The sequence below is a fragment of the Varanus komodoensis genome, unplaced genomic scaffold, assembly GCF_004798865.1.
Source record: "Varanus komodoensis strain SLA01 unplaced genomic scaffold, ASM479886v1 scaffold25, whole genome shotgun sequence".
NCBI classification, from domain to species: domain Eukaryota; kingdom Metazoa; phylum Chordata; class Lepidosauria; order Squamata; family Varanidae; genus Varanus; species Varanus komodoensis.
In genome coordinates, this window is record NW_025335661.1 from 694,080 (window position 1) to 721,818 (window position 27,739).

Sequence of the window (27,739 nt, forward strand, 5' to 3'; positions counted from 1 at the left end):
GAATTCCCTTTATAGATCAACCGGATGGATTATGCAGAAATCAATATCGACCATAAATTCCACAGGCATCTCATCGGAAAGAGTGGAGCCAATAGTGAGTTAAGCACTTGCTCATCAGCACTGTGTGTCTGTGTGTGTGTGTGTGTGTGTGTGTGTGTGTGTTAGAGAGGGAGAGGGAGAGAGAGAGAGACAGATACAGTACCTTGTAGAAGTATTTACCCCCTTCTCTTTTGAGTTTTCCACTTTGCAACCTGGAATTGAACTAGATTTACTTGTCCTTCTTACTGCTTGATGCATACAAGATGCTGAACATTGAAAGGACAAGATATTTTCATTGTGCTACAATAAATAAATAACTCGGGTAATGTGCCCTGAGACATTGTGAAGGGTGGGATATAAAAGTTTTAAACAAACAAACAAACCCTATTCACCCCCAAGACAGTTCTTGGTTAGAAGCAACTTTGGCACCTATTACATCTGCAAATTGTCTTCAGTGAGTCTGTATCAGCTGTGTCTGTCTGCTCCTGCAGTGTTTGCCCATTTATCTTGGATAGCTGCTCCAGCTCTGTTTGGTAATATGGGGACCTTTACTAAACAGCAGCTTTCAAGTCTTTCAACAAATTCTCAATCAGATTATGGTCCAGGCCATTGTAAGACATTTAGGTTCTTGTTTTTAAACTACTCCAGTGTTACTTTGGCTACATCCTTAGTGTCATTGTCCTGCTGGAAGGTGAACCTCCCTGGTCCCAGATCTGTCGCAGACTGAAACAGGTTTCATCTTTGGCTTCATTCATCCTACCCTCAATCTTGACCATTTTCCCAGTTCCTGCCAAAGCAAACCATCCCTTCAACATGATGCTGCCACTACCATGCTTCAGAGTGGGATGGTATTGCTCAGCTGTAGATCACTCCAGCTCCTTCAGAGTTTTGGTTGATAACCTTCTGTCAGCAATCATAGTTGAGCTATATTTTTTCAAGTTTGTAAATGGATTTAATGGTGCTAGGGGTTGTTTGTATGTAGTCTTTATGTATAACTCAGCCAAGTTTGGTACCTCTGCACAAATTTATTCTTCACCAGAGGTGGCATGATACATACACCAAATGCTTGGGCAAGTGGAGGTCTTGAGTGATTCTATGGGCAGCTGTTTTGCCACCATGTGCATGGAATGCAGGACTAGATGGACCTTTAGCTTTTCTTGTGTTCTTAATTATTTTGATAGCTCCTTTCTCTGCATGTTGCTGTTTAGATCTGCCCTCCAACAAACTCTGCAGCCTTCTAGAGACAGGTGTATTTAATCTGATGAAATTGCACAGAGGTGGACACCACTCAGCTACTTAGAATATATGACTTTTGGAGGCAGTGGGTTGCAGCACAGCTTATTTAGGCATGTCACAGCAAATGGGGTACAAGTGCCTAAATACATTTGCTTATTTTACCACTATGCCACAATAAAAATGTCTTGTACTTTCATTATGTTGAGTATCTTGTGTACATCAAATAATAACAGTGCCAGTCGAATCCATTTGAATTTCAGGTTGTAACACAACAAATGTGCAAAAGTCAAAGGGGGAGAATACCTCTGCAAGCTGCTGTATTGTTGCTGTCCACAATTTATATTAGAGATAAGCTGCCTAGATTTTCATCTTTTGTATTTCTGGTTATTCACTGGGGAGTCTTAGAAGCAAGTTGTCCTGGCAAGCTAGTAATGTATTAATAGTGAAGATGTACAAGGGATTTACTTGAGGATTCTCTGGGCTTGGCTCCCCAGATTCCAATCCATTTTGCAGTGGCCATAAGTCCAAATTCTTGACAAGTGTTCATAGCATTTGTGGGGTGCTCACTAGGAGTTGATTTCCACACTGTTGCTGGCAGCTGTGGGCAGAGAAGTAGTCAGTTGCTGTGAATGGTGCCTGGTGCGTACTCACAGCGCTGATCTTTTGTGCTACCATCACAGCAGGCAGGGAAGAAGGTGAATGTGAATGACATCTGGTGTGTGTGCTTGCAATGCACCTGCCCATTATAGTGGTGGCGTGGAAGAGTGGTACTGCAAGCACTTGTGCCAGGGCACCATCTGCAAAGACCACCCTTTTTCTGGCCCACTACTGCCAACAGCAGCAGCAGGGAAGGTTGCCGGTTGTGCAACAGGGCATACGCAAGTCTTTGCAGACTTCTTTTCTGTGCAGCTCACTTTGTGATACTGGGCCGAGCATGAGAGGAAGCCTGCAGATCCTGGAGGGGTTCATCCCAACTGCCATGTATAGATTGCAAAAATGGGAGTTCTGTATTGAGAAACAATTTGTTCCTACTTCGAGAAGTTTGTGTGTACAAACTTGGAAACATATAATTTGGAGATAATCAGTTGTCTCCCCACATCCACTTTCCTGATTATTTTGTTCTGCAGCATCCACAGTGCTCATTAGATTGCTGTAGCAATAGCAACAGTTAGCACAACGGACAGTTAGCACTTCCTGCAGGAATGTCAGAAACTAGCTACTAGCATGTCTGGAAAAGGACAGGTCATTGGAACCTCTTTCTGCCAGGGACATGTTTCTCACAATGCCTGGCTCTGAGCCATGCATTTGGGTGTGGCTGTGTCTCTGAAGAACCACTCTAGCCACTTCTCTGGCCAATGTGGCTCTTTCAGAGAGCTTTGCCACCTGAAGAACAGGAGTTGGCAGAAGTGACAGCAACAGTGTGGTAGCTAAGCAGAAGAGATGCGAGTTGGGAAGGAGGGAGACAGAAAAACTAAGCAGACAAGGAAGGGAGGCCAGGCAGAGTGGGTGGTGAGATAGGCACATAGGGTAGTGTAGTGGGAAGACAGATGTGAGAGGATAGAGATTGATGCAGTGGTGACTGGAGAAAATGCATGTTATTTCACGGGTGGCAAGAAAGTTTGTGGCTACAGCCCAACTGATGCAATGAATAGGTGTTCTTAGCAGAATGTGTTTTTTTTTCCAGTCAACAGGATTAAGGATCAGTACAAAGTGTCTGTGCGAATCCCTCCAGACAATGAAAAGAGCAACCACATCAGGATTGAAGGAGATCCTCAGGGAGTTCTAGAGGCCAAAAGAGAGCTGCTGGAACTCGCATCACGTATGGTAAGCCATTGGATCATGTCTGGATGGGGAATGCTTAATTATTAACAAGGATTTCCACCAACATTTCTTATATGCACCAAGGAAGTTCTTTCTGTACCTGGGTGACAAATTGGTATGATGATACTAGTGAGTTTCAAACAATGCAGTTTGACTAGTTGATAAACCACCCATTATAGTGTGTGGATGAATAAAGGGCAACATACACTACACTTCCTGAAACTGGGAAGGTTGACTATTATAGTCATCATGGGGACTATATTTCAGATATATTTTTTTCAGGAAAATGAACGTACCAAGGACCTGATCATTGAACAGAAATTCCATAGAACTATCATAGGTCAGAAGGGTGAACGAATTCGGGATACCCGGGATAAATTTCCAGAGGTAACAAAAGATTTGTTTAAAATACATTTATATTCATTTTATATGTATAGATTATCCTGCTCCTAGTGGTTTGTCATTGATGGCTTCCGTGCATTTCTGACTCATCCCTCTCTTTATAGACTTGGCTGAAGGTGAAGCAGGCTTTGTTGTAGCTGCAGAGGAACTCCCACCGATGTCTTGATTTTGAGAAAAAACATATAGGCCTAGATGACTCTCACAAAGGAGGTCATCTTAAGCATTCTTTCTTTCCCTCTACCCCTAATACATGCAGATCAGGAAAACTTAAGATCCTTGGGATATTCCAGTTTGCACTGCACGCCTCATTTTTTGTTGAGCCTGCATTGCATTGCAAGCCTTTTTTTTTTTTTGCTCTAACAAAAATTTATCTGTATTTCAGTAAACGGTTTTCAAAACTGAATTCATTTTTCAATTGTGCTCATTTTCTCTCATTGACTAAAAGCATTTGTGCATTTTTTTTTTACAAAACTTATATTTTTACTATGCACTTTTCTGATCTACAGCTTTTTTCTATGCAATTTTGTTCGTGCCCAAATCACAGCACATGGTCAGATTTTCAAAAGCAAATTGAATTCAGTTCTGCAAGTCCACATTCAGTTCTGCAAGGTGCACACTAGTTAAATTCTAGTCAAAAACAAACCAATGTTAATTTCTTCCTGCAGCCCAAACAGGATGATCAAGGTGTTGCATAGAAATAACCAGTATATGGCCTTGTCTTGGAGCAGAGAAGAAAACTGGATGGACTGTGAATTCTGCAGTATGCAAATAGCTACTGGAAACTCACCTGTAAAAACTTAGCATGGGTTGAATATTTCTTTCAGGTTATTATCAATTTCCCAGATCCTTCACAAAAGAGTGACATTGTCCAACTTAGAGGTCCCAAGAATGAGGTGGAAAAATGCACAAAGTACATGCAGAAGATGGTGGCGGATCTGGTAGGAGACTGTTTGTCTTTGGTGTTCACTCTTTTACAACTTCTTAATTACATCAGGACTGTAGATAACTGTAAAAAATTGGTGCACTTTAAGTGATCAAGATGGTTTGCTCTTCCACATACTACTACTAGTTGAGATTGCTTTATCTGTTTTATAGAAAGTTTACTAAGTTGTACCTGTCCCTTAAAAGAGTATCCAATGTTGGTTTAAGAAATGCATTGGCCAGAAAACTTATTTCCGCCTCAGAAACATTCCAGTGATTAATTAGCCTTAGTAACACTTGCTTCCTTTATCTTCTTTTTCTTTATTCTTCCCAGCCTCTCAGTGTGTTAGCCCTAAACACACATAAAAGAAATTTTCTAGGGTGCAAGTGCACTCTGTGTAGTGTTAAAACATAAGAAAAGCCATGAAGATCCAGCATAATTTTTCCCACAGAGGCCAACCAGATTTGATTTGATTGATTTTTAAATTGTCCAATAACCCATGTTCTGTGTGTTCTGTATAATACATTAAAAACAGACAAAACAAACCTAAACACAGCATATAATAAAACTGAGGTAAAGTCTTTGACATATAGTTAAAACACTATAGAACATAAAATCAGTGAAAACTAGCAGCAAAAAGTGCCATGAACTTAATGTACCAAAAAGAGTTCTTAAAATGCCTGTGAAGATAAAAAGGCTTAGCACCAAAAGGACCATTATGTAAATGTCTCCACCACTGGAGAAGTCAGGATGGCTTCCAGGAAACCTGAAAGCAATAGCCTTTTCCTCCTTTTGCCCCTCCCCACAATGTTACATTCTGCTGAAGATTTTCTTGAAGATAAATTTACTGTAGTGTCTAATACCCATCTGCAGACCTGCCCTTCATGGATTTGTCTAATGTTAAAGCCATCTAAGCTAATGGCCATCCCTATATTTTGTGGCAGCCAACTCCATATAGTAATTAAGCACTATAGCAATCCACCCTGCAAATAGGCTACATTTTGTGAATTGTTTGTGGAACAACCCATAGTACACCCAGCAGTCAATCAGGTTCACTCTGTATTGTTTCCTGTTCCTTTCCCCTTTGTCCTCCCACAGGTATCCAGGGACCTGTGCATCATAACCCATCTTGAGGTAGAAAGTTCTCCCTGCTATGATCACAATTCCTTTTACAGTAGTTGTGGCTTTCTTCCTTTCCCTCCACCGCACATTTTGTTTGGAAATCAGTTTTTACAATCTCCAAAGTGACGACCCTTCCAAAGTCCCCAAGTGGCACATTGGAGTGACCTTCACTGATTTGCCACCAACTAAAAATAGTACCGGAAATGTGCACAAATGTTTTTGTTAACATTTTTTGTGTGGTGGGGAGGATTGGTTGGTTCTTCAGAGTTGTTCCAGTGTTCCATTCTAACCACTTGAAATGCGAAGCCTTGCCTGGTCAGTGTCTTAGTAAGTGCCTTCTGTGAGAAGTCAGCACCAACCAAAAAAGCCACAGGATCTCACCACAAGTGGGTTGATCAACTTGCCACTCCCTTTCATGAGCAAAGATCCCCTGCAGACTTGCTTTCCCTTTACAACTGTCAAATAGAATGCAAAATAAACTGATTTGCAGCTTCTCTAAGTTAATGTCCATAGCTGGTACCTACTGTATTTAATAACGGGCATCTACCAGAATATGTTCATTTCAATTACTCAAAAGTGTACAACACTGTACTTGTGTAAGACTGAAAAATCAAAAAATATTTGTGAACTCTCAAAATACTAAATGAATATAGGTGATAAACTAGTGACAGCCTTTCTGATATGTTGTTTCGGCACTTTGGAATGATGTCACTGGCTATCACCATGAAAGTAGAAAAAATGGTTTCAAAAAAACCTGAACAATTGCTGTAACAAATGCAAAACAAAAGTTCATGATCAGAACACAGAAAAGAGACAATGTGGCTTCAGCTGCTGAGTGCCGTGGGATACCCGGTGGAGGACTGAGGGGGATGGAGTAGGGGAGTCCACAGTGAACTCAGTTTTCTGTGGGACACACTGTGTGTTATTCCAGAAATGACCCATGTGCACAGCTTATTTACAGGATTGCTTTATCATGTCATGTGAACACAACCATTAAATAAATCTTCTTTCGGTACCAAGATCATTAGATACTTCAGCCTAACACTCCAGCCTTTTCTTGCAAGGGTATTTTCCTACCACCTGAATCCTTGCCACTTTTCAGTTTGTTGCTGGCATCTTTGGGATGGGCTAACATCTGTAGATACAGTTAATATTGAATAGGGCTCCTTGTAGGTATTAAGAGAGAAGTGGGTAAAACATAGGTAAAGTTTCAATTGCTGATATGAGTTTGTATCCATGGTTTGCTTATTGCATTGGCTTTTTCTTTGCAAGGTTGAAAACAGCTATTCTATTTCGGTTCCAATCTTCAAGCAATTCCACAAGAACATAATTGGCAAAGGAGGTGCAAATATCAAAAAGGTGGGACTTTTTTGATCTATCTTGTTACCCCTGCTTTCCCATTTTTTCTGAGCGTTCATAAGAGCTTCCCCAGGAAGCTTTCCATGCCATCTTTTAATGGTTCATTTTCTATGGTTCATTTTCACTGTAGATCCGTGAAGAATGCAACACTAAGATTGATCTCCCAGCAGAGAACAGCAATTCAGAGACTATTGTCATCACAGGGAAAAGAGCCAATTGTGAAGCTGCTCGCAACCGCATTCTCTCCATCCAGAAAGAATTGGTATGAGAAACGTAGTTTATTCGAAGTTGTTTCAGCTAGAGGCAGATATAAATGATATATTACCAATTTCAGTGAAGAAGACAATTGCATGCAGGTTGATTCGATTTCTTTAAAGCGTAGGTGGGGAACTTCTTTCAGCCTAGGGGCCAAATTCAGTTTTGTGCCATTTTCTGAGGACATGAGGTGAATTGCCATCCCAGAAATTTTAAAAGTGTAAATAAATGTAGATTAAATAAATGTATATTATGTCATCCCTGACTTATGCTAGCCCTATGAATTAATGTCTTGTCCTTGATATCCTTACTCGGCTCTTCTAAACACAAAGTTGTGGCTTCCTTTATGGAATCAATCCCTCCTGATTTCTTCACCTTTGTCCTCTTCTTCCTTCAACTTCCCCTAGCATTATTACCTTCTCCTGTGAGTCCTGCCTTCTCACCATGTGCCTGAAGTACAACAGCTTCAGTGTCATTTTTACTTCCACAGAAAGTTCTGACTTGATTTGACCTAGGACCCATTTGTTCATCCTTCTGTTGGTTCACAGTATTTGCAGAACTACTTCAGCACCATTCAAATGCACTGAATTAGTAAATAAATACACAACATATAGATGCCCCTCTCCCACTCCATTCAAAAAATTAAAACATTATTTGCACCATAAGATGAAAACTCTTAACAGCGTCTGTTAATCTCAGTTGACAAAATCCATGCTATGGAGAGGGCTTGCATTCACAGAATGTACTAAACCACCCTACAGATAATCCATGGTGAGTCGGGTGTTCACAGAACAACTCACAATATTCCCAGTGGACGATTGGGCTTGCTGTAGCTTGTTCTCCCACTCAGTCCTCTAGCTGGTCCCAGTGCGTATCTTAGGTGCCTCTATGTAACCTTCCTTGTCTCCTTGTTCCAGCATCCTCCCCACTCAGATTGCCACCCTTTCATTCACCACTTTATCTGGCTGTTTCAAGAATATGCAGATTGGACCATGTATTATGATTGTATTTTAATGTTCCCAGGAACTTTGACCAGCTCAATATGTATAGTCCTTTCTTACAAATTTCCTTGCATATTTTACCCCTCAAAGGGAGCATGAAAATGGAGTAGGGAAATTTTAAAAAGGCAAGATTGTAGATAGAGATCAGAATAATACTAAGGGGGAGGAGAAATCTATGTGTGCAGTTGAGAAGCCCTGGAAAAGGATAAAAATGTGAAAGCCTGTAAGTATACCATGGGGAGTGGGGACACGGAATCTCCCAGAAAGGAAATCCTCTTATTTGTCAGTATCCTCCTCCCACTGAGCTCTTCCCCTGTCTTCAGCAAGTCCAGGAAGGGGAGATAATGGGTCCCTTCCCTCCACCACCCTAAAGTGCAGTAAAACTGCTTTGAGAAAAGAGTGAGAAATTAATATTTCCCTGTTCTAGACTTGCTGAGGACTTAGGGAGTTGTTGAATGGGAAGAGGGTTCTGACAACCATTAGTCAACACTCTGCCACCCCACTTTGGTGTGCCTACTTCTGTAACTTCTGCCTTCCATTTGACACTAAAGTGTACATGGAAATGGACAAGGCAATCCTACACATACTGGTCAGGTGAATCTGTGCACTTGTGAAAGAATGGGAAAATTATAATTTTTTTAAATGGTCCCATTTGAGTGCACCCACAACCCTCAAGGGAAAACAAAACTGATGGCAAACAAGTGATGGTCCCTATGAAGTGCCATATGGACATTGGTGAAGTAGCAGTCACTGGTGAATGAGGTAAAAAGCAGCACTTGTGAGACTGAAGGAGCAACACCGGCTTTTTGCCACTCGCCAAGTGACTCTTTGGTTGATTTGGCAAATGTGGCAACCTACCATGCAAATGAACAACAAGCCATGAGTTCTTTGAGAAAAATAACCCATCCTGTGGAAAACACACCCAGTTTGAATAACACAACAACTCATCATGAATGGCATATAGAAAAGGGAGCATCTCTTGTACTGTGCAGCCAACCAAATTTTTAGCTAATGCATTTGATATTTGAGGTTGAACAAACAGATGCACTTGTGGATGTTTTGCTGAAGCACTGAACTTCAGAGATCTGCCCCTCTCCACCTCTTTCATGGGCCATTAGGTGTGTTCAGCATTCAGTGAGTTGGAGACCTCCAGTTAACATTTTAAATGCTATGAAAGGACAGGATTTTGCAACTTAGTATATTGTCTACCTATTAAACTTCTGACCAAGTCATACATTTGAAAGCAGTTTTTATTCCTTTTACTACAAGTAGGGCAATCCATAGAACACTGCTTTGAAGCAAATAAGAGTGCTTCCGAGGGGATAATACGGCTTGGTGCGTTCACTGGCTGTCATGTGCCAAGAAGCAGCTGGATGTGTCAACAAGTGTCCCAGATCCTCCCCCTGCGTTCCAGTCAGTTTGAGCTTTGAATAAGTGGGACTTTCCTGAGTTCAGTTGAGGAAGAGAAATTCTTTGTACGTTTGTACTGTCTTTCCAGGTGAGTGGAGGGGGAAAAATGGCATTCATGTTTTTTCTCTCTCCTCTGTACCACTCCCATAGGCTAACATTACAGAGGTGGAGGTTTCCATCCCTTCCAAGTTACACAATTCACTTATTGGTGCCAAAGGTCGTTTCATCCGCTCTATCATGGAAGAGTGTGGTGGGGTTCACATCCACTTCCCCACTGAAGGCTCGGGGAGTGATACAGTCATCATCAGAGGCCCTGCCCAAGATGTTGAGAAGGCCAAGAAACAGCTCCTGCAGCTCGCAGAAGAGAAGGTAAGAACCAAGGAGGTTAAAAAAAAGCAAAACAGGTATTGGCCACACAGTTCCTGTGTATAGCTTTGAATGTCTTGTCAGAGCACAATTTTTATATTGAAATATAGTTAGAAGTTGGAGAGGCATTCCCTAAGCTACACGTGTTGCATTCTAGCTGCTATTCTCCCCAGTCAGCAGGTTCATTGAGCATGTGGATTGTGGGTGATGGGAGTTCGATTCTCTACACACATGGAGGGTAGGTTCATGCTGGCAGTAAGGAGAGCACAGTATAGATGCCCATTAATCATGTTAAGAAGCATCTATTTTTGTGCACACATACCCATACATTAACATCTTCCTTTGAGATCCTACTTCCTGTGTCCTTATTGGGTAGTGACTCCAGACAGGGTGGTATTTATGGTGAGGCCGAACCCCTGGAACTCCTTTAAGAAGGTCACCTCACTCCTTATTGGGTTTTAGGCACCAGGCCAAGGCTTCTTCCTTCAGCAAAGCTTTTAGGCTGCTTTGATTGCCTCCCTCATTCCCTCTGTTTCTGTTGCTCTGATTAGTGTGGCTACTAATTAGCTTTTATTGGGAGTTTTTAATGTCAATATCAGCTTATTCTGCTTGTCAGAGAGGGTGTTGAGACTAGTGCAAGTCAGCTATTAAGAACTGTGATTCATGAAGATAATTGGTACAACAGCTCTTAATAACCTCATTCTGTGATAGACCAGGTAGTCATTTTCAGGTAGCTGTTCAGTATGACAGTGGGGTGCAAATTAAGTTTCAAATGAAATAAGAAAAAGTTTTTTGCTACTCAGATGAAAAGGGCTTTGTTCTACTTGGTAATAGGGTATTGAAGTCCTACTCATTTCTCTGATGTAGCTCTGATTGTGTGAAATGTTGCAAGCTATGAAAAGATGATGAGCCTGTGTTACTGGTTGCTTCTGGTGTTCTAGGTTTATAGAGTAGAGTTTACATAGAAACCTATCTGGGGAGGCCTGTGATCAATCCTATGACCTTTTGCATGCAAAATCCGTATCTATCACGGAGCCAAAACCATGGCTTCTTCTTGAAAGAGATGGACTACTTCAAAGCCTGTTCAATGTTGGGTTACTTTAGGTTGTTGCTCAGCTTGAGATACAAAGTGTTCTCTTATACCAAGTTAAGCTAGGGATGTATCTAACTTAGCACTGTATATCCTGACCAGCTTCGGCACTCCAGAATCTCAAGCAAAGGTCTTGTCTGGGCTTGCTTCTGTAAGGTATGAATGCCATAATCACAAAGCTGTGGCTCTTCCCCAAGTGTGTTCTTTTTCTGGTAATAACTAACTTGCAACTCTACTATTGAGAAATCCTGTCTGACATCTTTATGTGACTATTGGGAGTTTCTTCCTAGCAATGGGATTGTTGCTTCAATAACTGCACCCTGAGCATATTTTAAAATAGGAAGGGAGTTAACCTGAGCTTTCGCCATCCTTCGCCTGGAGTCTTCTATACATCGGGAAAAGCATGTAGCTTAACAGGAATTTTGGCTTCTTTTGATCCCTTCAGAATAATTTCCTCAAACTTGGGAGATCTGGAAAATTGGCTTTGAAGTGGTTTTCTGTATTTACTAACCAAGTAAACACCTTTTATATGCAAGTCCTTACTGCTAGGGTTTTTTAAAGGTTCCCCCCCACACACACACACAAAAGCCCAATAGAATAAGCAAATCCAAATAACTAAATTAACAGCTGTGAACTTGCCACTGTCAAGCTACTTCTGATCAAGGTGACATCTGGTGTCCACTTGTCCACATTAACTTGGAGATTGGTTGTACATTTATTACGTATAGGAATTACTGTAGAGCCCACTGGAACGCTCTCTGAAAAGGAGAAAAAGCAGCTGTATGCAACTTTTAAAAATTTAGCATGAACTGTGGGTCTTATCCAGTTTAGGTTTTCCCAGAGTAGAATTGTGGTTTTTGGCAAAGTTCACTCTGCTGTGTCTTATGGATATCTACTACATACTCCTACCTTGAATTTTCTAAATTAAGACTCCGTCTGGTTTATTCTGAACTTCAATTTTCCAAAAGACTTCATGTCCATAAATACACACTTACCAGAAGACAGTCATGTTAATTTAATTCCAAAACTAATAGCAGAAGACTTTGAAGAAGTGTTGTAGTATGGTGTAGTGGTTATAATGTTAAACTGGAATTCAGTACCTATTTGCTCATAAGGTTCACTGACTCTTATCCTCCCCTCCCTCACAGGGTTATTGTGATAATAAACTATGTAAGGTGCCTTGAGTTCCTTGCAAGAAGAAAAATGGTGGGATAGAAATAAAGCAGTAAATAAATAAATCCTACTACATTAACTTCTGTTTATTCCTTCCATGTAGCAAACCAAGAGTTATACTGTAGACTTGCGAGCCAAGCCAGAATACCATAAGTTCCTAATTGGCAAAGGAGGTGGAAACATTCGTAAGGTGCGTGATAATACTGGTGCCCGAATCATCTTCCCTACCTCAGAGGATAAAGATCAGGAATTGATTACAATCATGGGAACAGAGGAAGCTGTCAAGGAGGCTCAAAAGGAGCTGGAGGTGCTCATCAAGAACCTGGTGAGAAAGGCATCTTTGCTTATTTTATATGAAATATTGTTTGATATTTACAAGGACTTAATAGATATCATAGCTTTGGAAAAGTCCAGCCAGTGATACCCTCTTATGTACTTTGCAGGACAATGTAGTTGAAGACTCCATGACTGTGGACCCCAAACATCATCGGCATTTTGTCATCCGGAAAGGGCAAGTATTGCGGACCATTGCAGAAGAATATGGAGGTGTGATGGTCAGTTTTCCTCGCCCTGGCACACAGAGTGACAAGGTCACCCTAAAAGGAGCAAAGGATTGTGTTGAAGCAGCAAAGAAACGCATCCTAGAGATCATTGATGACTTGGTGAGTGTTTGCCTTAGATGGGCTGTTTCTGCTGTGGTCACTGTTCATTTTCCTGTTTAGTATATTGATGTACACACCTACAAAATGTTTGGAGTGTCCCATTATACAGGCTTAGATTATACTTGTATATCTTTTCTCTATACTTATAGGAAGCCCAGGTGACAATAGAATGCACCATTCCTCAGAAGTATCACCGCTCTATTATGGGCCCCAAAGGTTCCAGGATCCAACAGATAACCCGTGATCATGGTGTTCAGATCAAATTTCCAGATCGGGAGGAGAACACAGGTTTGAGATCTTCCTATAATGGGCAGATGCCTGTGGGTGCAGGGGACACCATGTTTGCTGTGATGATTTTATAGCTGTGTTAACCCTGTTTAGTAAGGGTTAACACTATTAGAAAATAGAGTGTTAATCCTTTGAAATTTTTAAGCCATATGATTTTGTTTAAGTTTTGATCAATGTAAAAGTAGGACTATATGCATTATATAGGAGTGGGCTAAACATCCCCTCTCAGTTGGCTGAAGAGCAGCACACTCTGAGTTGCTTAATCAGATACTGAACACTAGTGAAAGTGATGAAGTGGCAAACACCCAGTGCTCTCTTGCCTCATCAGATGCAAGCCCTCATGCTTTGAAAGTTGACTTCCTAATAGATAATTCTTTGTAGCTCTTGGATACAAGTCAGACCATTGGTACTAAAATCTTTTGCTTGTACATGAAGTATGAATCCATGAGCCAGACCTTGGTATGAGAAACCAAATAGACTTGAACATCTTACATTTTTAATGGTGGCATTTCAGACATGGCGTTCCTGCCATCAACCCTAATTGAGAGGTTTTTTTTTTACAGCGTCCTAGTTCACACTATACAGCAGCCCACCATGGGTTAAATTACTCAAGGGACAATAGTGCCTGGTGCCATTTTTGCATGGCATCTGCTTTGCTGTGCCCTGCAAACCAATTCAGCAGGGGTTATTTGAAGGTTAGACAACTCTCAAACCATGGTTTAAACTCTTAATAGAACCCCTGCCACCTGGGTTCGTATGACATGACAAGCTGGATGCCTGCAGGTGTCATGCAAGAATAATGCCCATGGGCACCTTGCATGAGACAACAGTCCCATGGGTAATTTAAGCCTTTGTTGGCTGTCATGTCACTCACACCAGGTAACTGAACAGTCCGTATTTCTATATATTCTGGAGGCAGCAAGTTAAATGCTTAAGCTGATGTCAAGCTAATCCATCACAAATGCAATCAGTGTTCTAATTTTTGTCATCACAGCTCCCACTGCAGAACTGGCTGTACAAGAGAATGGCAAAGATAGTAGTGAAGGGAAAGAGCTCAAAGAAACAGATCCTGGCTCCCCAAAGAAGTGTGACACCATCATCATCTCTGGCCGTCGAGAGAAATGTGAAGCAGCAAAAGAGGCCCTGCAGGTAAGTGAGATGGTGACTAGGAACTTGTAGTAGAATCCTGTGACACTGTCTTGAATGAGACTTTGCTAACTTTGCTTACAGAGGGCCATGAAATGACTTAGGCATATTTGGTCATAGAACCAGGGTTGGAAGAGATATTGGAGATCACCTAGTCCTTCTGCTCAGCAGATTGTGAACAGTACAGAATGTAGCTACAACATCCATGACAGATGGCTGTCCAGCTGCTACATAAATAATTCCAGAAAAGGGGAACCCACCACTTCCTAAAGTAATTCATTCTACTGTTGAACTTGTTAGGATCCCCCCCCCCCCAAATCTGCTTCCCTGCAATTTCGTGCATGAGTTCTAGTCCTGCCCTCTGGAGCATAAGAGAACAACTTCATTCCATCTTCTTGTGACAGCATTCTGGATTGTTGAAGGCTTCTATTATGTCTTTGTTTAATCTCAACCCCAGGCTAAACATATCCAGCTCTTTCAACTGCTCCTCATAGCACGTGGTTTTCAGACCACTCATTATCCTTGTGTCTTACGTCTGGATGCACTCCTAAGGAGCCATTACTTGGGAATGGCTCTAGAAACATCACTTCACTGACAGCAGCATGGTATTAAGTAATATCCACTAGCAGAAGCAGGAAGCCTGGTTGGATGAAGAGATGTATGAAATAGCAACCTATTGAGATAATGAACAGTAGAATATATTAGGCAGCATGTCTATTTAGTATTCTAGATGGTGTTTTTCCTTAGCCTTTAGATTTGATAACTTCTCATTTTGCTGGAAGTAAGCATTTGTTTGATGCAATCTGGATTGATGGAACTAAGACTTGACTTTTCCAAATTGCTATATATATATCTTGTAACTTCCACACTTGCTTTTCAGGCTCTGGTTCCAGTTACCATTGAAGTAGAAGTTCCATTTGACCTTCATCGTTTCATCATTGGTCAGAAGGGTGTCGGAATCAGGAAAATGATGGATGAGTTTGAGGTGAGTAGCATTTCCGGTCTTTCTTTGAGCTTTGGAGAACAGTTTAGTTTATCCATTCTACTTTCAGGGGAAATAAAATTTTGCAGTAGTTGCCTTAATTGTGATTTATTTGGGAGCCAGAATACAAATGCTGAACTTCCTAATTATCCCAAACTCAGCAAGATTGTTACTAAATTTCAGGCACTATTTTCCTGCCATTTCTGCACAAATACCTCTGATATGCTTAGTAATATCATTTGTATAGTTGAGGGGCATTTTGTATTGAGAGAATGAGAATAAGCAATCCAAATGTCTAATGATATATCAAAACTTTTTGTTTGTTATCTTTAGCACTTAGGAGATGCAATTCTTTCAAGGTAATGCAATTCAAGGTAATGATGATTCTGAAGATTGAGGATGGCCATAACGCAGCAGGTGCCTGATCTTACAATAATAATAACTTGCTTTGATTTTTTTAGGTAAATATCCAAGTCCCTGCTCCTGAGCTTCAGTCTGACATCATATCTATAAGTGGGCTTGCTTCTAACCTTGACCGTGCCAAGGCCAGACTTCTAGAGAGAGTGAAGGAACTGCAAGCTGAGCAAGAAGATCGGGTATGTGTTGTGCTGGAACCACTGTCACTTTTTCCAGGCATTTCCAGCTGCCCCACCTTATTAAAACAGCAACATTCATGAATTTAAAAAACCTTCTGTTTGAGGATATTGCTGCAGGAAAAGGCTGTAGGTTTTTGGCAGCAGCTTTAAATAGGATGAGTCAGTGCAGGCAGTGTTTTAGCACCTCATGATGAAGAGCACTGTAAGTGGAGGAGGGGGGTGATATTCAGGAAAGATTTAAGTGTTCCTGTCATATAAATCTTAAAAGTTGTCTCTTCATGTTCTGTCAAAAGAGATAATGTTATTTCACCCTTGATTAAAATACTATCCAATAGACTAAAGAACCTTACTGAGTCTTGAACATTTGGGTCAAGACAAGTGGATGCAAGGAAGAATTGGTTTGGGTGCAGATTTCAATGTTGCTTTCAAATCCAGTTTGTCAGGTGCTGCCCATGAGTTCATGATGGCCATGGCAACCATGAGCCTGTCTCAGTTGGTCTTTGGACCCACGCATATTGCCGGACAAACACTTGATGCTATATTCAGTTCTGAACAGTTGGTTTTGAAGACTGAGGTTTCTACACCCTCAGTCTTGGTTTGGTCAGATCGTTACCTGGTCAAGGGTATGATCATAGCCACTTCTTTGTGCCCATGTATAGATGCAAACCTATTAGAATGGTCCACTCACAAAGACTTGAGGATTCAGTAGGTTTCCAGTCAGATCTAGGGGATTCTTTGGCCAATTCTGTCAGTGATCCTATTGAATCCCTGGTCACAAAATGGAATTGGGAGATGACTAGAGCCTTAGAAAGATTGCTCCTGAGCATCCTCTCTGTTTCAAAGGTATGCAAAGGAACTCTGATGTATAAAGTGGGAAGGATGATGGCTAGACTGCTGAGGTGGAAATCCAGACTCATCTCCAGCAAAACAATTTATAGAGAGCATCTTCACTCTTACGGAGTGGTGGTAGGAGACGCAAAGAAGGATTTCTTCTCTGCTAGTTTCACATTTCCAAAGGCACACCCAGCAGAGCTATTCAGGGGTGGTAAGATTTTTCTGAAGCCCCAGTGCACCCTAACCTGTCTTTAGCACCATCAGTTGCTAGCTGTAACACTTTTAACAATTGTTTTGCAGATGAAATTTCTCAGATAATAGCTAAGGTTGATGCTATTGTGGAGGTGGAGATTGGCACAAAGGTGTCGCAACTCTGAATGGAGTTATCCAGAATCAATTTCAATTTATAAGCCCTGATAATGTTAACCGGTTGCTTGAACTGCTGAGAAAAACCATTTGCCCTCTTAATCCATGTCTGTCTTGTCTGGTAGCCCAGGGGGTTGAGGAAGCAATTATGTCTTATAATCAGTTCCTGCTTCAGAGAGTGTAGGGTTCCTATCTGACTGAAGAAGGCTATTTTATGGCCTGTCCTTAAGAAACCTAATTTGAACCTCTTGGACCTTAACTTTAGCCAAGTTTCATACATACCAGTTCTTTGTAAGGTAATGGAGAAGGTGGTGTCTCTCCAGCTCCAGGTGGTCCTGAGAATAGTAGTGCACCTGCTGGTAACTTCTAGGCATGATTTTTGCAATGTGTTCTACAAAAGGATACCCTTGTGCCTATTCTGGAAACTGCAGCTAGTACAAAATATGGCAGCTGGGAGAGATTGCATATCAGCTATTTTAAAGTATTTGCACTGGCTGCCAGTAAATTGCCGGAAACAGTACAAGGTGTCAGTAATTACCTTTAAAGCCTGTCATGGCTTGGGTTCAAAATACCTTTGCCCTTATATTCCACCTAACCAGCTAAGGTCCTGTGGGGATAACCTTTTGAAGTTTGCTTCTATAAGATTTCTCAGTGGTTGTTCATAAACTGTGGAATGGTTTGCCTTGAGAAATTCATCTGATATCCTAGATTACTATCTTAAAGAGGAAATTAAAGACATATCTCTTCTGACAATCTTCCCAGATTAGTTCTCAGTTTTAGGTTGAAATTTTTTTTAGGTTGAAATTTTTTATTTAAATAAAAACATACAGTTTTAGGTTTTGCTTTTATTCAGATTTTAATCATTGTTGGTTTTAATTTCTTATAAAATGCCCAGAGCCTCTGGGAATGGGGCAGTACATAAAAATGAAAATAAATAAAAATAATTTGTAAACTCCTCTCTTTACTAAGTTTTGATATTCATCGAAGTTGTTACAAAATGAGCTTAATGAGAATGGCAATTATGCAAATCTTTAAACCTGTTCCTCTTGTTTCTTTCTAGGCCTTACGAAACTTTAAACTGACTGTTGCTGTGGATCCCAGATACCACCCTAAGATTATTGGCAGGAAAGGCGCTGTGATCACTCAAATCCGCACAGAGCATGATGTGACCATACAGTTTCCAGACAAGGATGATGAGTCCCAGGTGAGATGATGTCAGAGGTGGGTTAGGGAAGAGAATGGATTAGGATTCAAAGAAATGGAGGAAGTTTCTCTTGGAGCTGAGAACAAGTGCATTCAGGTTACATTGCTGTTTTCCTGTAGTCGGCCATCACTTGCTAAAGAGGCCAGTACTGTATGCTGATGTCTGGAAGGACTTGATATTAACTGTCCAAATAAACCCCCAACCTCAGGCCCAGGATCAGATTACCATCACTGGATATGAGAAGAATGCTGAATCTGCCCGAGATGCCATCATGAAGATAGTTGGTGAACTGGAGCAGATGGTATCTGAAGACATCACTCTGGACCATCGTGTTCATGCCCGCATTATTGGAGCACGTGGGAAGGCCATCCGCAAGATCATGGATGAATTCAAGGTAAGTAATGTGCATATGGTGTCTTGTAAAAAAAAAAAAAAAAAAAGATGAATGTATTGCTATCATAGATCAGCACATACCCTTGTTGTTAGTCGTGAAGTCATGTCCGACCCATCGCAACCCCATGGACATTTCTTCAGGCCTTCCTGTCCTCCACCATCCCCGGGAGTCCACCTAAGCTCATACCAACTGCTTCAGTGACTCCATCTAGCCACCTCATTCTCTGCCGTTCCCTTCTTCTTTTGCCATCTATTGTTCCCAGCATTAGGCTCTTCTCCAGGGAGTCCTTCCTTCTCATTAGGTGGCCGAAGAATTTGAGCTTCATCTTCAGTATCTGACCTTCTAAAGAGCAGTCAGGGTTGATCTCCTCTAGGACTGACTGGTTTGATTGTCTTGTGGTCCAAGGGACTTGCAGGAGTCTTCTCCAGCATGACAATTCAAAGTCCTCAATCCTTCGGTGCTCAGCCTTCCTTATGGTCCAACTTGCACAGCCATACATTGCAACTGGGAAAACCATAGCCTTGACTGTACGCACTTTTGTTGGCAGGGTGATGTCTCTGCTTTTTAGTATGCTGTCTAGATTTGCCATAGCTTTCCTCCCCAGGAGCAAGCATCTTTTAATTTCTTGGCTGCAGCCCCCATCTGCGGTGATCTTGATGCCCAGGAAAATAAAATCTGTCACTGCCTCCATTTCTTCCCCATCTATTTGCCAGGAAGTGAGAGGACCAGATGCCATGATCTTAGTTTTCTTAATGTTTCGTTTCAAGAAAACTTTTGCGCCCTCCTCCTTCACCCGCATCAAGAGGCTCTTTAGTTCCTCTTCACTTTCTGCCATGAGAGTGGTATCATCTGCCATATCTGAGATTGTTGATATTTCTCCCAGCAATCTTAATTCCAACTGGTGATTCATCTAGCCCCACCTTTCTCATGATGTGCTCTGCATATAAGTTAAATAAGCAGGGCGACACTATACAGCCTTGCCAAACTGCTTTCTCAGTTTTGAACCAATCAGTGGTTCTGTGTCCAGTTCTCACTGTTGCTTCTTGACCCACATATAGGTTTCTCAAGAGACAAATAAGATGGTCTGGTACTCCCATCTCTTTAGGAACTTGCCACAGTTTGTTGTGATCCACACAATTAAAGGCTTTAGCATAGTCAATGAAGCAGAAGTAGATGTTTTTCTGGAACTCCCTAGCTTTCTCCATGATCCAGCATATGTTTGCCATTTGATCTCTAGTTCCTCTCCCTCTTCGAAATCCTGCCTGTACTTCTGGTAGTTCTCGGTCCACGTACTGCTGGAGCCTAGCTTGTAGGATTTTGAGCATCACTTTGCTAGCGTGTGAGATGAGTGCAATGGTGCGGTAGTTTGAACATTCTTTGGCATTGCCCTTCTTTGGGATCGGAATGTAAACTGACCTTTTCCAATCCTGTGGCCACTGCTGAGTTTTCCAAATTTGCTGGCATATTGAGTGCAGCACTTTTACTGCATCGTCTTTTAAGATTTTGAATAGCTCAGCTGGAATAGTGTCACCTCCACTAGCTTTGTTGTTGCTCAAACTTCCTAAGACCCATTTGACTTCACATTCCAGGATGTCTGGCTCGAGTTCAGTGACCACCCCATCGTGGTTATCAGGAACGTTAAGCTCTTTCTTCTATAGTTATTCTGTGTAACCTTGCCACCTCTTCCTAATCTCTTCTGCCTCTGTTAGGTCCCTGCCATTTTGGTCCTTTATCATGCCCATCTTTGCATGAAACGTTCCCTTCATATCTCCAATTTTCTTGAAGAGATCTCTGGTCCTCTCTTTTCTATTGTTTTCTTCTATTTCTTTGCACTGTTCATGTAAGAAGGCATTCTTATCTCTTCTAGCTGTTCTCTGGAATTTTGCATTCATTTGGGTGTATCTTTCTCTTTCTCCCTTGCCTTTCACTTCCCTTCTTTGCTCAGCTATTTGTAAAGTTTCCCCAGACAGCCATTTTGCTTTCTTGCATTTCTTTTTCTTTGGGATGATTTTAGTTGCTACCTCTTCTACAATGTTGCGAACCTCCATCTATAGTTCTTCAGGCACTCTGTCTACCAGATTAATTCCTTAAATCTATTTGTCACCTTTACTGTATATTCATCAGGGATATGATTTAGGTCATACCTGAGTGGCCTAGTGCTTTTCCCTACTTTCTTCAATTTAAGCCTAAATTTTGCAACAAGAAGCTCATGATTTGAGCCACAGTCAGCTCCTGGTCTTGTTTTTACTGACTGTGTAGAGCTTTCCCATCTTTGGCTGCAGAGCACATAGTCAGTCTAATTTCTGTGTTTGACCGTCTGTTGATGTCCATGTATACAGTTGTCTCTGTTGGAAAAGACCATCATATTCTCTTGACAAAATTCTACCAGCCTGTGCCCTGCTTCATTTTGTACTCCAAGGCCAAACTTGCCTGTTACTCCGGATATCTTTTGGCTTTAGCATTCCAATCCCCCATGATGATAAGGACATCGTTTTTTGGAGTTAATTCTAGAAGGTGTTGTAGGCCTTCATAGAACCAGTCAGCTTCAGCCTCTTCAGCACCAGTGGTTGGGGCATAGACTTGAACTACTGTGATGTTGAATGGTTCTTCGTCATGGCCTCTGTGCATCACACATATGGGTGCTGCACCTACGCAGTGCCTTTGGCTGGAAGATTACAAGCTAACGGTTTTTGGCAGGAAAGCTCTGCTCCCCCTCCCCCCGCGGCCTATAAAGAGTGGAGTGTCCGCCATTTTGTTCAGTCTTTGCGACTGCCGTTCACTGTGCCTCATGCCGCTTTCGACTATCGCTCTGACCGTTACTCATATAGTACTTCTTCTCTATTACTCTTCCAGTTGTTATATCCCTGTTAGTTCTCATTGTCTCTACAGTTCTGTAGTTCTATTGTTCTACCTTCCTTTCGATCTTCTATTTAAAAAAAAAAAAATCAACCAAAAATATATTCTTACCCTCTGCACTGTCTTCTTTTTTCCCATTTCTTGCGATGGCGCAGCGAGTGGCTTTCCGCAAATGCACGGAATGCGGGTCGAAGATGTCTCCATCTGACCCTCATGACCTATGTCTCCTCTGCTTGAGGGAGGGGCATAGGACCAACAAGTGCTTTCACTGCCTGACCTTCTCTAAGCAGGTCAGGAAAAATCGTGAGAACCGCCTCCGGAGGCTCCTGTGGGATCGGGCTTCGACCCACTCGTCGCTTCGAAGCCTGGCTCTACCACGGTGGTCCCGCCCTCACGCCCTTCGGACGAAGGCGCGTCTACCATGAGGGCCACACTCTACTGGGTACTATCCCACACCGAGGGATCAGTCCCCACCACCCTCCCGCGACCGCCCACTGTCTTTGGATCCGAGGTGTGCATTCCCGATTCCTCAAGATGAAAGTAGCCGGTCCGTCTCGCCGGTGGAGTCCTCTTCTTCGGCTCCCCCGTATTACGGTGCGAACTCTGACGACTCGGACGTCGATTCCACCTCTCCCAATGTCGCTGTGACCTCCCAGGGCCCTGCGTCACCAGATGAGTCCCATGTCTCCTTTGCGGAGCTGATGTCCTGGCTTGTCCAGTCCCTGGATATCGACACTGTCCAGTGTCCAGGACCTTCGACGGACAAATTTTATGATGTCATCCGTGGGGAGCAGTCCACCTCGATTGTCCTGCCTTTGATCACCACCCTATGGCAGGCGATGACGCAACCCTGGGACTTGCCTTCTCACCCTCAACCCATGTCACGGAGGTACGAATCCATGTACTGGGCTCGGGAGGAGGACATCCCATTCCTCCTCCACCACCCAAGCTGAACTCGGTCGTGGTGGAGTCCTCCCAGGGTAGAGAGGCAAGAGACCACACCGCTCTGTGGGATAAGGAGGGCCGTAAGATCGACTCCTTGGCCAGGAAGAGTCTACACAGCATCAGGCCTGGGGCTGCGTATTTCGAACTACAAGGCGACATTGGCGAGGTACCAGTACTTTATAATGCAACGCCTCCACAATGTCATCTTGGCCCTCCCGGACCACCAGGGAGACCTGGCCAAGGTGCTAATAAAGAAGGCGATGCAGGTCGCCATTCAGCAGTTGTCCACAGCCAGGCACCATGTGGACACCAACTCAAGAGCCTTGATCGGTGCTATCTCTCTTCGCAGGCATGTGTGGCTGAGGAGCGCCAACTTTCTGGAAGAGACTAAGTGCTGAATTGAGGAAATGCCCTTTGATGGGTCCGGGCTTTTCCATTCCAAGACAGATCATAAACTCAAAAAACTCCATGAATCCTGCATGACAGCCCTACGGATGGAACTCCAGTCGCAACCAAGGTGTAAGTGGGCATGGACCCGTCCGCCCTATAGACAGCCTTACCAATCCAGGCAACAGCCTCAGCACAGGCAGCAGCAACAACAATAACGCTGCCGACAACAGCCCCAACAACACTACCAACAGGGCCGCCACCGATATGACGATAGGAGGCAGCGTTGACGGGATGGGCGAACCATTCCTCTAACCTATCCCATACTCACCCCCCTCTCATCTGGGGACCGGCTGTGAAGCCGACTCCCCATTTGGGAGTCCATTACATCTGACCGGCAGGTATTGTCCATCATACAGCACGGCTGTCGGATAGAATTCGACATCGCTCCTCCATCGAGTCCGATCCGGTTTACATCATGCTCGTCGGTACTGCTCGATGAAATACAATAACTTCTTCGTAAAGGAGCGATTCGTCAAATAACACGATGGACTTCATGGATTCTACTCCAGATATTTTACGGTCCCCAAGCGGGATGGTGGCCTATGTCCAATTTTGGACTTATGTAATCTGAATCGATTCATCATGACAAAAAAGTTTCGAATGACCACCCTCCAAAATATTTTGCCGCTGCTAAGGAAAGAGGATTGGTTCGCCTCATTGGACTTGAAGGACGCCTATTTCCATATTGTGATCCATCCCAATTATAGGCGCTTCCTTCACTTTGCTGTTGCTTCCGATTTGTACGAATTTGCAGTTCTACCCTTCGGTTTGGCCACCGCTCCGAGAGTGTTCACTAAATGCATGGCCCCTGTCTGCACTTTCCTACACCTCCAGGGCATACAAGTTTATCCTTACCTTGATGACTGGCTCCTGGTCTCCAGGTCTAGGGAAGCACTCCTCACTTCCATCCGTATTACCTGTGCCTTATTGGACAATCTGGGCCTCTGCATTAATACCGAGAAATCTTCTCTTTTTCCGGTACAGAAGCTTACATTCATAGGAGCCCACTTGGATTTGACGTTGGAAAAGGCCTTCCTCCCTCAGGACAGACAGCTGACTCTCGCCACATCCATCGAATGCGACGAGATGGGACGGTTCCATCGAAGTCCATCCAGAGGCTTCTAGGCCATATGGCTTCCTCCGTTGCTGTGGTACCACACACCAGACTTCGACTTCGTCCTTTGCAGCTTTTTCTCAACAAAGTGTTCCATCCACAGAGAGATCCACCGTCAAAGTTACTCCAAGTTCCATCCTCGGTGCTTCACTCTCTACTATGGTGGTCAGTCCCAGCCAGTTTGACAGTTGGGGTCCCCTTCAGGTCCTGATGCTCATCGATAACTGTTGGTACCGACGCGTCTCTTCTGGGGTGGGGAGCGGTATGCCCCGGCCTGTATAACCAGGGCATGTGGACTCATCAAGAATCCACGAATCATATCGACTTCCTGGAGCTATTGGCGGTATTCAAAGCCCTACGCTCTTTCAAGGATGTTCTTCAACATCGGGTCGTTCAGATGATGTCGGACAACATAGCCACCGTCTTTTATCTGAACAAACAAGGTGGGACGAAATTTCCGTCCCTGGCCAGACGTGCTATGCAGATCTGGGACTGGTGCATTTCGAGAGACATTACACTAATGGCAGCCCATCTGGCCGGTACGGACAATGTGGAAGCGGACCTTCTCAGTAGGCACATGCTTACCTCCCATGAATGGGAACTAGATCCTCAGACATGCAACGATCTTTTTCATCGCTGGGGGTTTCCCGATGTGGACTTGTTCGCCACCCAACAGAACAAGGCGTGCGAGACTTTCTGTTCGAGAGCAGGAATCGGGTGCGAATCCCTAGGGGACACCTTCATGATCCCATGGAACAACCTGAAGTTTTACGCCTTCCTGCCGATTCCTCTTGTGATGAGAGTCATAGCGAAGATTGTATACGATCGGGCCATGGGGATACTGATTACCCCTTGGTGGCCACGCCAACCTTGGTTTGCCACACTGCTCGACATCTCTCACAGGGAATACCTTCATCTTTCACTGCTTCTGTACCTCATAACCCAGCAGGACGGTGCGCTTCGCCATCCAGATATACTGTCATTGAAACTAACAGCGTGGCGAATCCGATAGTTAATTTTGCTACATCTGTACTGACAGCAACTTCAAGTGGTTTGAATCTTGCCCTTGAATTCGGTGCATTCAGAACCTTCAAATCTGCTGGGGTCGGCGCTGCTTCCTCTTTCGATCCACCAGCACTGTCGGATCCAACGATTGTTCCACCGAATCTGACAACCTTTCATCCGGACATTCAACACATCTTGGATTCCGCTCTAAAGCCTTCCACACGGAAGTCTTACGCGGCTAAATGGATACGATTTTCCACCTTTGCCAAGTCTCGTTCGTTCTCTCCACTTACATCATCGATACACCAAATTCTTCAGTTCCTCTTAGAACTACACCACTCTGGACTGAAACCATCTTTGATTAAAGTGTGTACGGCGGCGATCGCCTATCATCGTGGCATGCTGGACGGATCGTCCATCTTCTCTCAACCTACTATTAAGAGGTTTCTGCAGGGCTTTATAATCTGAATCCATCGATCAGGCCAGTAATGCCTACCTGGAGTCTCTCTGTTGTTTTGCAAGTGCTTACAAGAGCTCCTTTCGAACCGTTAGCAACAGTCGATTTAAGTCTTGTTTCGTGGAAGACAGCGTTTCTAGTGGCGGTTACCTCGGCCTGAAGGGCCAATGAGCTCTGTGCTCTCTGCATAGACCCACCTTACCTCAACTTTCATAGAGAAAAGGTCGTTCTGCGGCTCGATCCATCTTTTCTCCCTAAGGTGTCCACTCCCTTTCATATGGGACAAGATATCAATTTGCCTGCCTTCTTTCCGTCTCCGTCGACTCCGCTAGAGAGATCATTGCACTCACTTGACGTTCGGCACTGTTTAGCCTTCTACAGATCTAGGACGGAATCTATTCGGCACTCAAATAGACTTTTCGTTAAATATGCTACCAGAGATCAAGGCACCCCTGTCACTCCGCAGAGGCTTTCTAAGTGGATAGTCCATACCATCACTTTGTCTTACCAACTGGCTAAGATTGACTTACCCACAGCTCCTTGAAGCCATTCGACTAGGGCTGTTCCTACCTCCTCTGCCTTCGCATCAGGAGTACCGATTGATGATGTATGTCGGGCTGCTACTTGGGCGAACCCTTGCACTTTCACCAAACATTATCATTTGGACGTTCGGGCTCGACAAGATTGCTCCTTCAGCAGAGCCGTTCTTTCATCTGTTCTTCGTTGAGGACACCTCCCCTCCTCCATTATGGTAAGCTTGTTAATCTACCCATATGTGTGATGCACAGAGGCCACGATGAAGAAAAGCAGGTTGCTTACCTGTAACTGATGTTCTTCGAGTGGCCATCTGTGCAGTCACACAACCCACCCGCCGGCCCTGCTCGGTGTCGGTGAGTGGACTTTTTCGTCGGTACTGAACATTTCCATTATTTCTTGGGGTACCGATCTAGTTCACAGTAGAACTAATTTTTCCCACATGGGGGTGTCCGTTTGGTCGTCAAAGACTGAACAAAATGGCGGATGCTCCACTCCTTATAGGCTGTGGGGGAGGGGGAGCGGAGCTTTCCCGCCAAAAACCGTTAGCTTGTAATCTTCTGGCCAAAGGCACTGTGCAGGCGCAGCACCGATATGTGTGACTGCACAGATGGCCACTCGAAGAACATCAGTTACAGGTAAGCAACCTGCTTTTTTCCTTGGATTCGAACTGATATTAGTCTGTCATTTTGGAGATTGTATCCCAGTACTGCTTTTCCTACTCTTTTATTGACTATGAAGGCTACTCCATTTCTTCTGAGGGTTTCTTGCCCGCAGTAGTATACCTGATGGTCATCTGAATTAAATTCACCCATTCCTGTCCATTTCAGTTCACTGATTCCTAAGATGTCGATGTTCAGTCTTGTCATCTCTTGTTTGACCATGTCCAGCTTGCCTTGATTCATGGATCTTACATTCCAGGTTCTTATGGAGTATAGATCTTTGCAACGTCTTTGCAGCATTGGACTTTCCTTTCACCACCAGATAGATCTGCAACTGCATGTCCTTTTGGCTTTGACCCAGTCGCTTCATTCTTTCTGGCACTACTAGTACTAGCCCTCTGCTCTTTCCCAGTAGCATATTGGACACCTTCCGACCTGAGGGGCTCATCTTCCGGCATCATATCTTTTTGCCTTTCAGTACTGTCCATGTGGTTTTCATGGCAAAGATACTGGAGTGGTTGCTATTTCCTTCTCCAGTGGATCACATTTTGTCAGAGCTCTCTGCTATGACCTGTCCGTTTTGGGTGACCCTGCACGGCATAGCTCATAGCTTCATTGAGCTACGCAAGCCCCTTCACCATGACAAGGCAGTGATCCATGAAGGGGCACATACCCTAATTTACCCATGAAGTAGGTAATTATGCCAATACTTGGAGAAGACTAACGCAAACCTGAAATATTGACTGGTTATGATAATACTGTTTTACAAATATGGGAAGCTTTAGCTGTTCCACAGAACTTGACAACTTTGTTTGTGATCAGAGAATCCTGATCTGAAAGAGGAACAAAAAGATACAATCAAATTGATTGGCATGGAATTGTTTTTATATGAAATAGGTGTAATGAAAACATGGTGAATGTCTCAGTGAAAAGAGCAGTATAATAAAATATGCCCAGCTGTTTCCACTTCCCCTCTTTTACAGGGCCAAGTATGTTCATGATATGGAACATTCTGATATTATATCTCTAGATGGTAGAATGTTAAATC

General features: G+C 43.3%; 1 protein-coding gene across 4 annotated transcripts in view; it reads left to right on the forward strand.

The window, feature by feature from the left end:
- LOC123024769 (high density lipoprotein binding protein) overlaps positions 1-27,739 on the forward strand; it is a 70,945-nt gene that overhangs the window by 38,831 nt on the left and 4,375 nt on the right. For all 4 annotated transcript variants that reach the window (XM_044432913.1, XM_044432909.1, XM_044432911.1 and 1 more), the window contains 15 exons: positions 16-94; positions 2,960-3,099; positions 3,379-3,483; positions 4,323-4,436; positions 6,815-6,901; positions 7,032-7,163; positions 9,718-9,936; positions 12,300-12,521; positions 12,640-12,858; positions 13,008-13,146; positions 14,141-14,295; positions 15,173-15,277; positions 15,736-15,870; positions 18,131-18,274; positions 18,483-18,668. In XM_044432913.1, the coding sequence (XP_044288848.1) occupies positions 16-94; positions 2,960-3,099; positions 3,379-3,483; positions 4,323-4,436; positions 6,815-6,901; positions 7,032-7,163; positions 9,718-9,936; positions 12,300-12,521; positions 12,640-12,858; positions 13,008-13,146; positions 14,141-14,295; positions 15,173-15,277; positions 15,736-15,870; positions 18,131-18,274; positions 18,483-18,668 (2,181 nt within the window). The remainder of the gene's footprint in view (positions 1-15; positions 95-2,959; positions 3,100-3,378; positions 3,484-4,322; positions 4,437-6,814; positions 6,902-7,031; positions 7,164-9,717; positions 9,937-12,299; positions 12,522-12,639; positions 12,859-13,007; positions 13,147-14,140; positions 14,296-15,172; positions 15,278-15,735; positions 15,871-18,130; positions 18,275-18,482; positions 18,669-27,739) is intronic.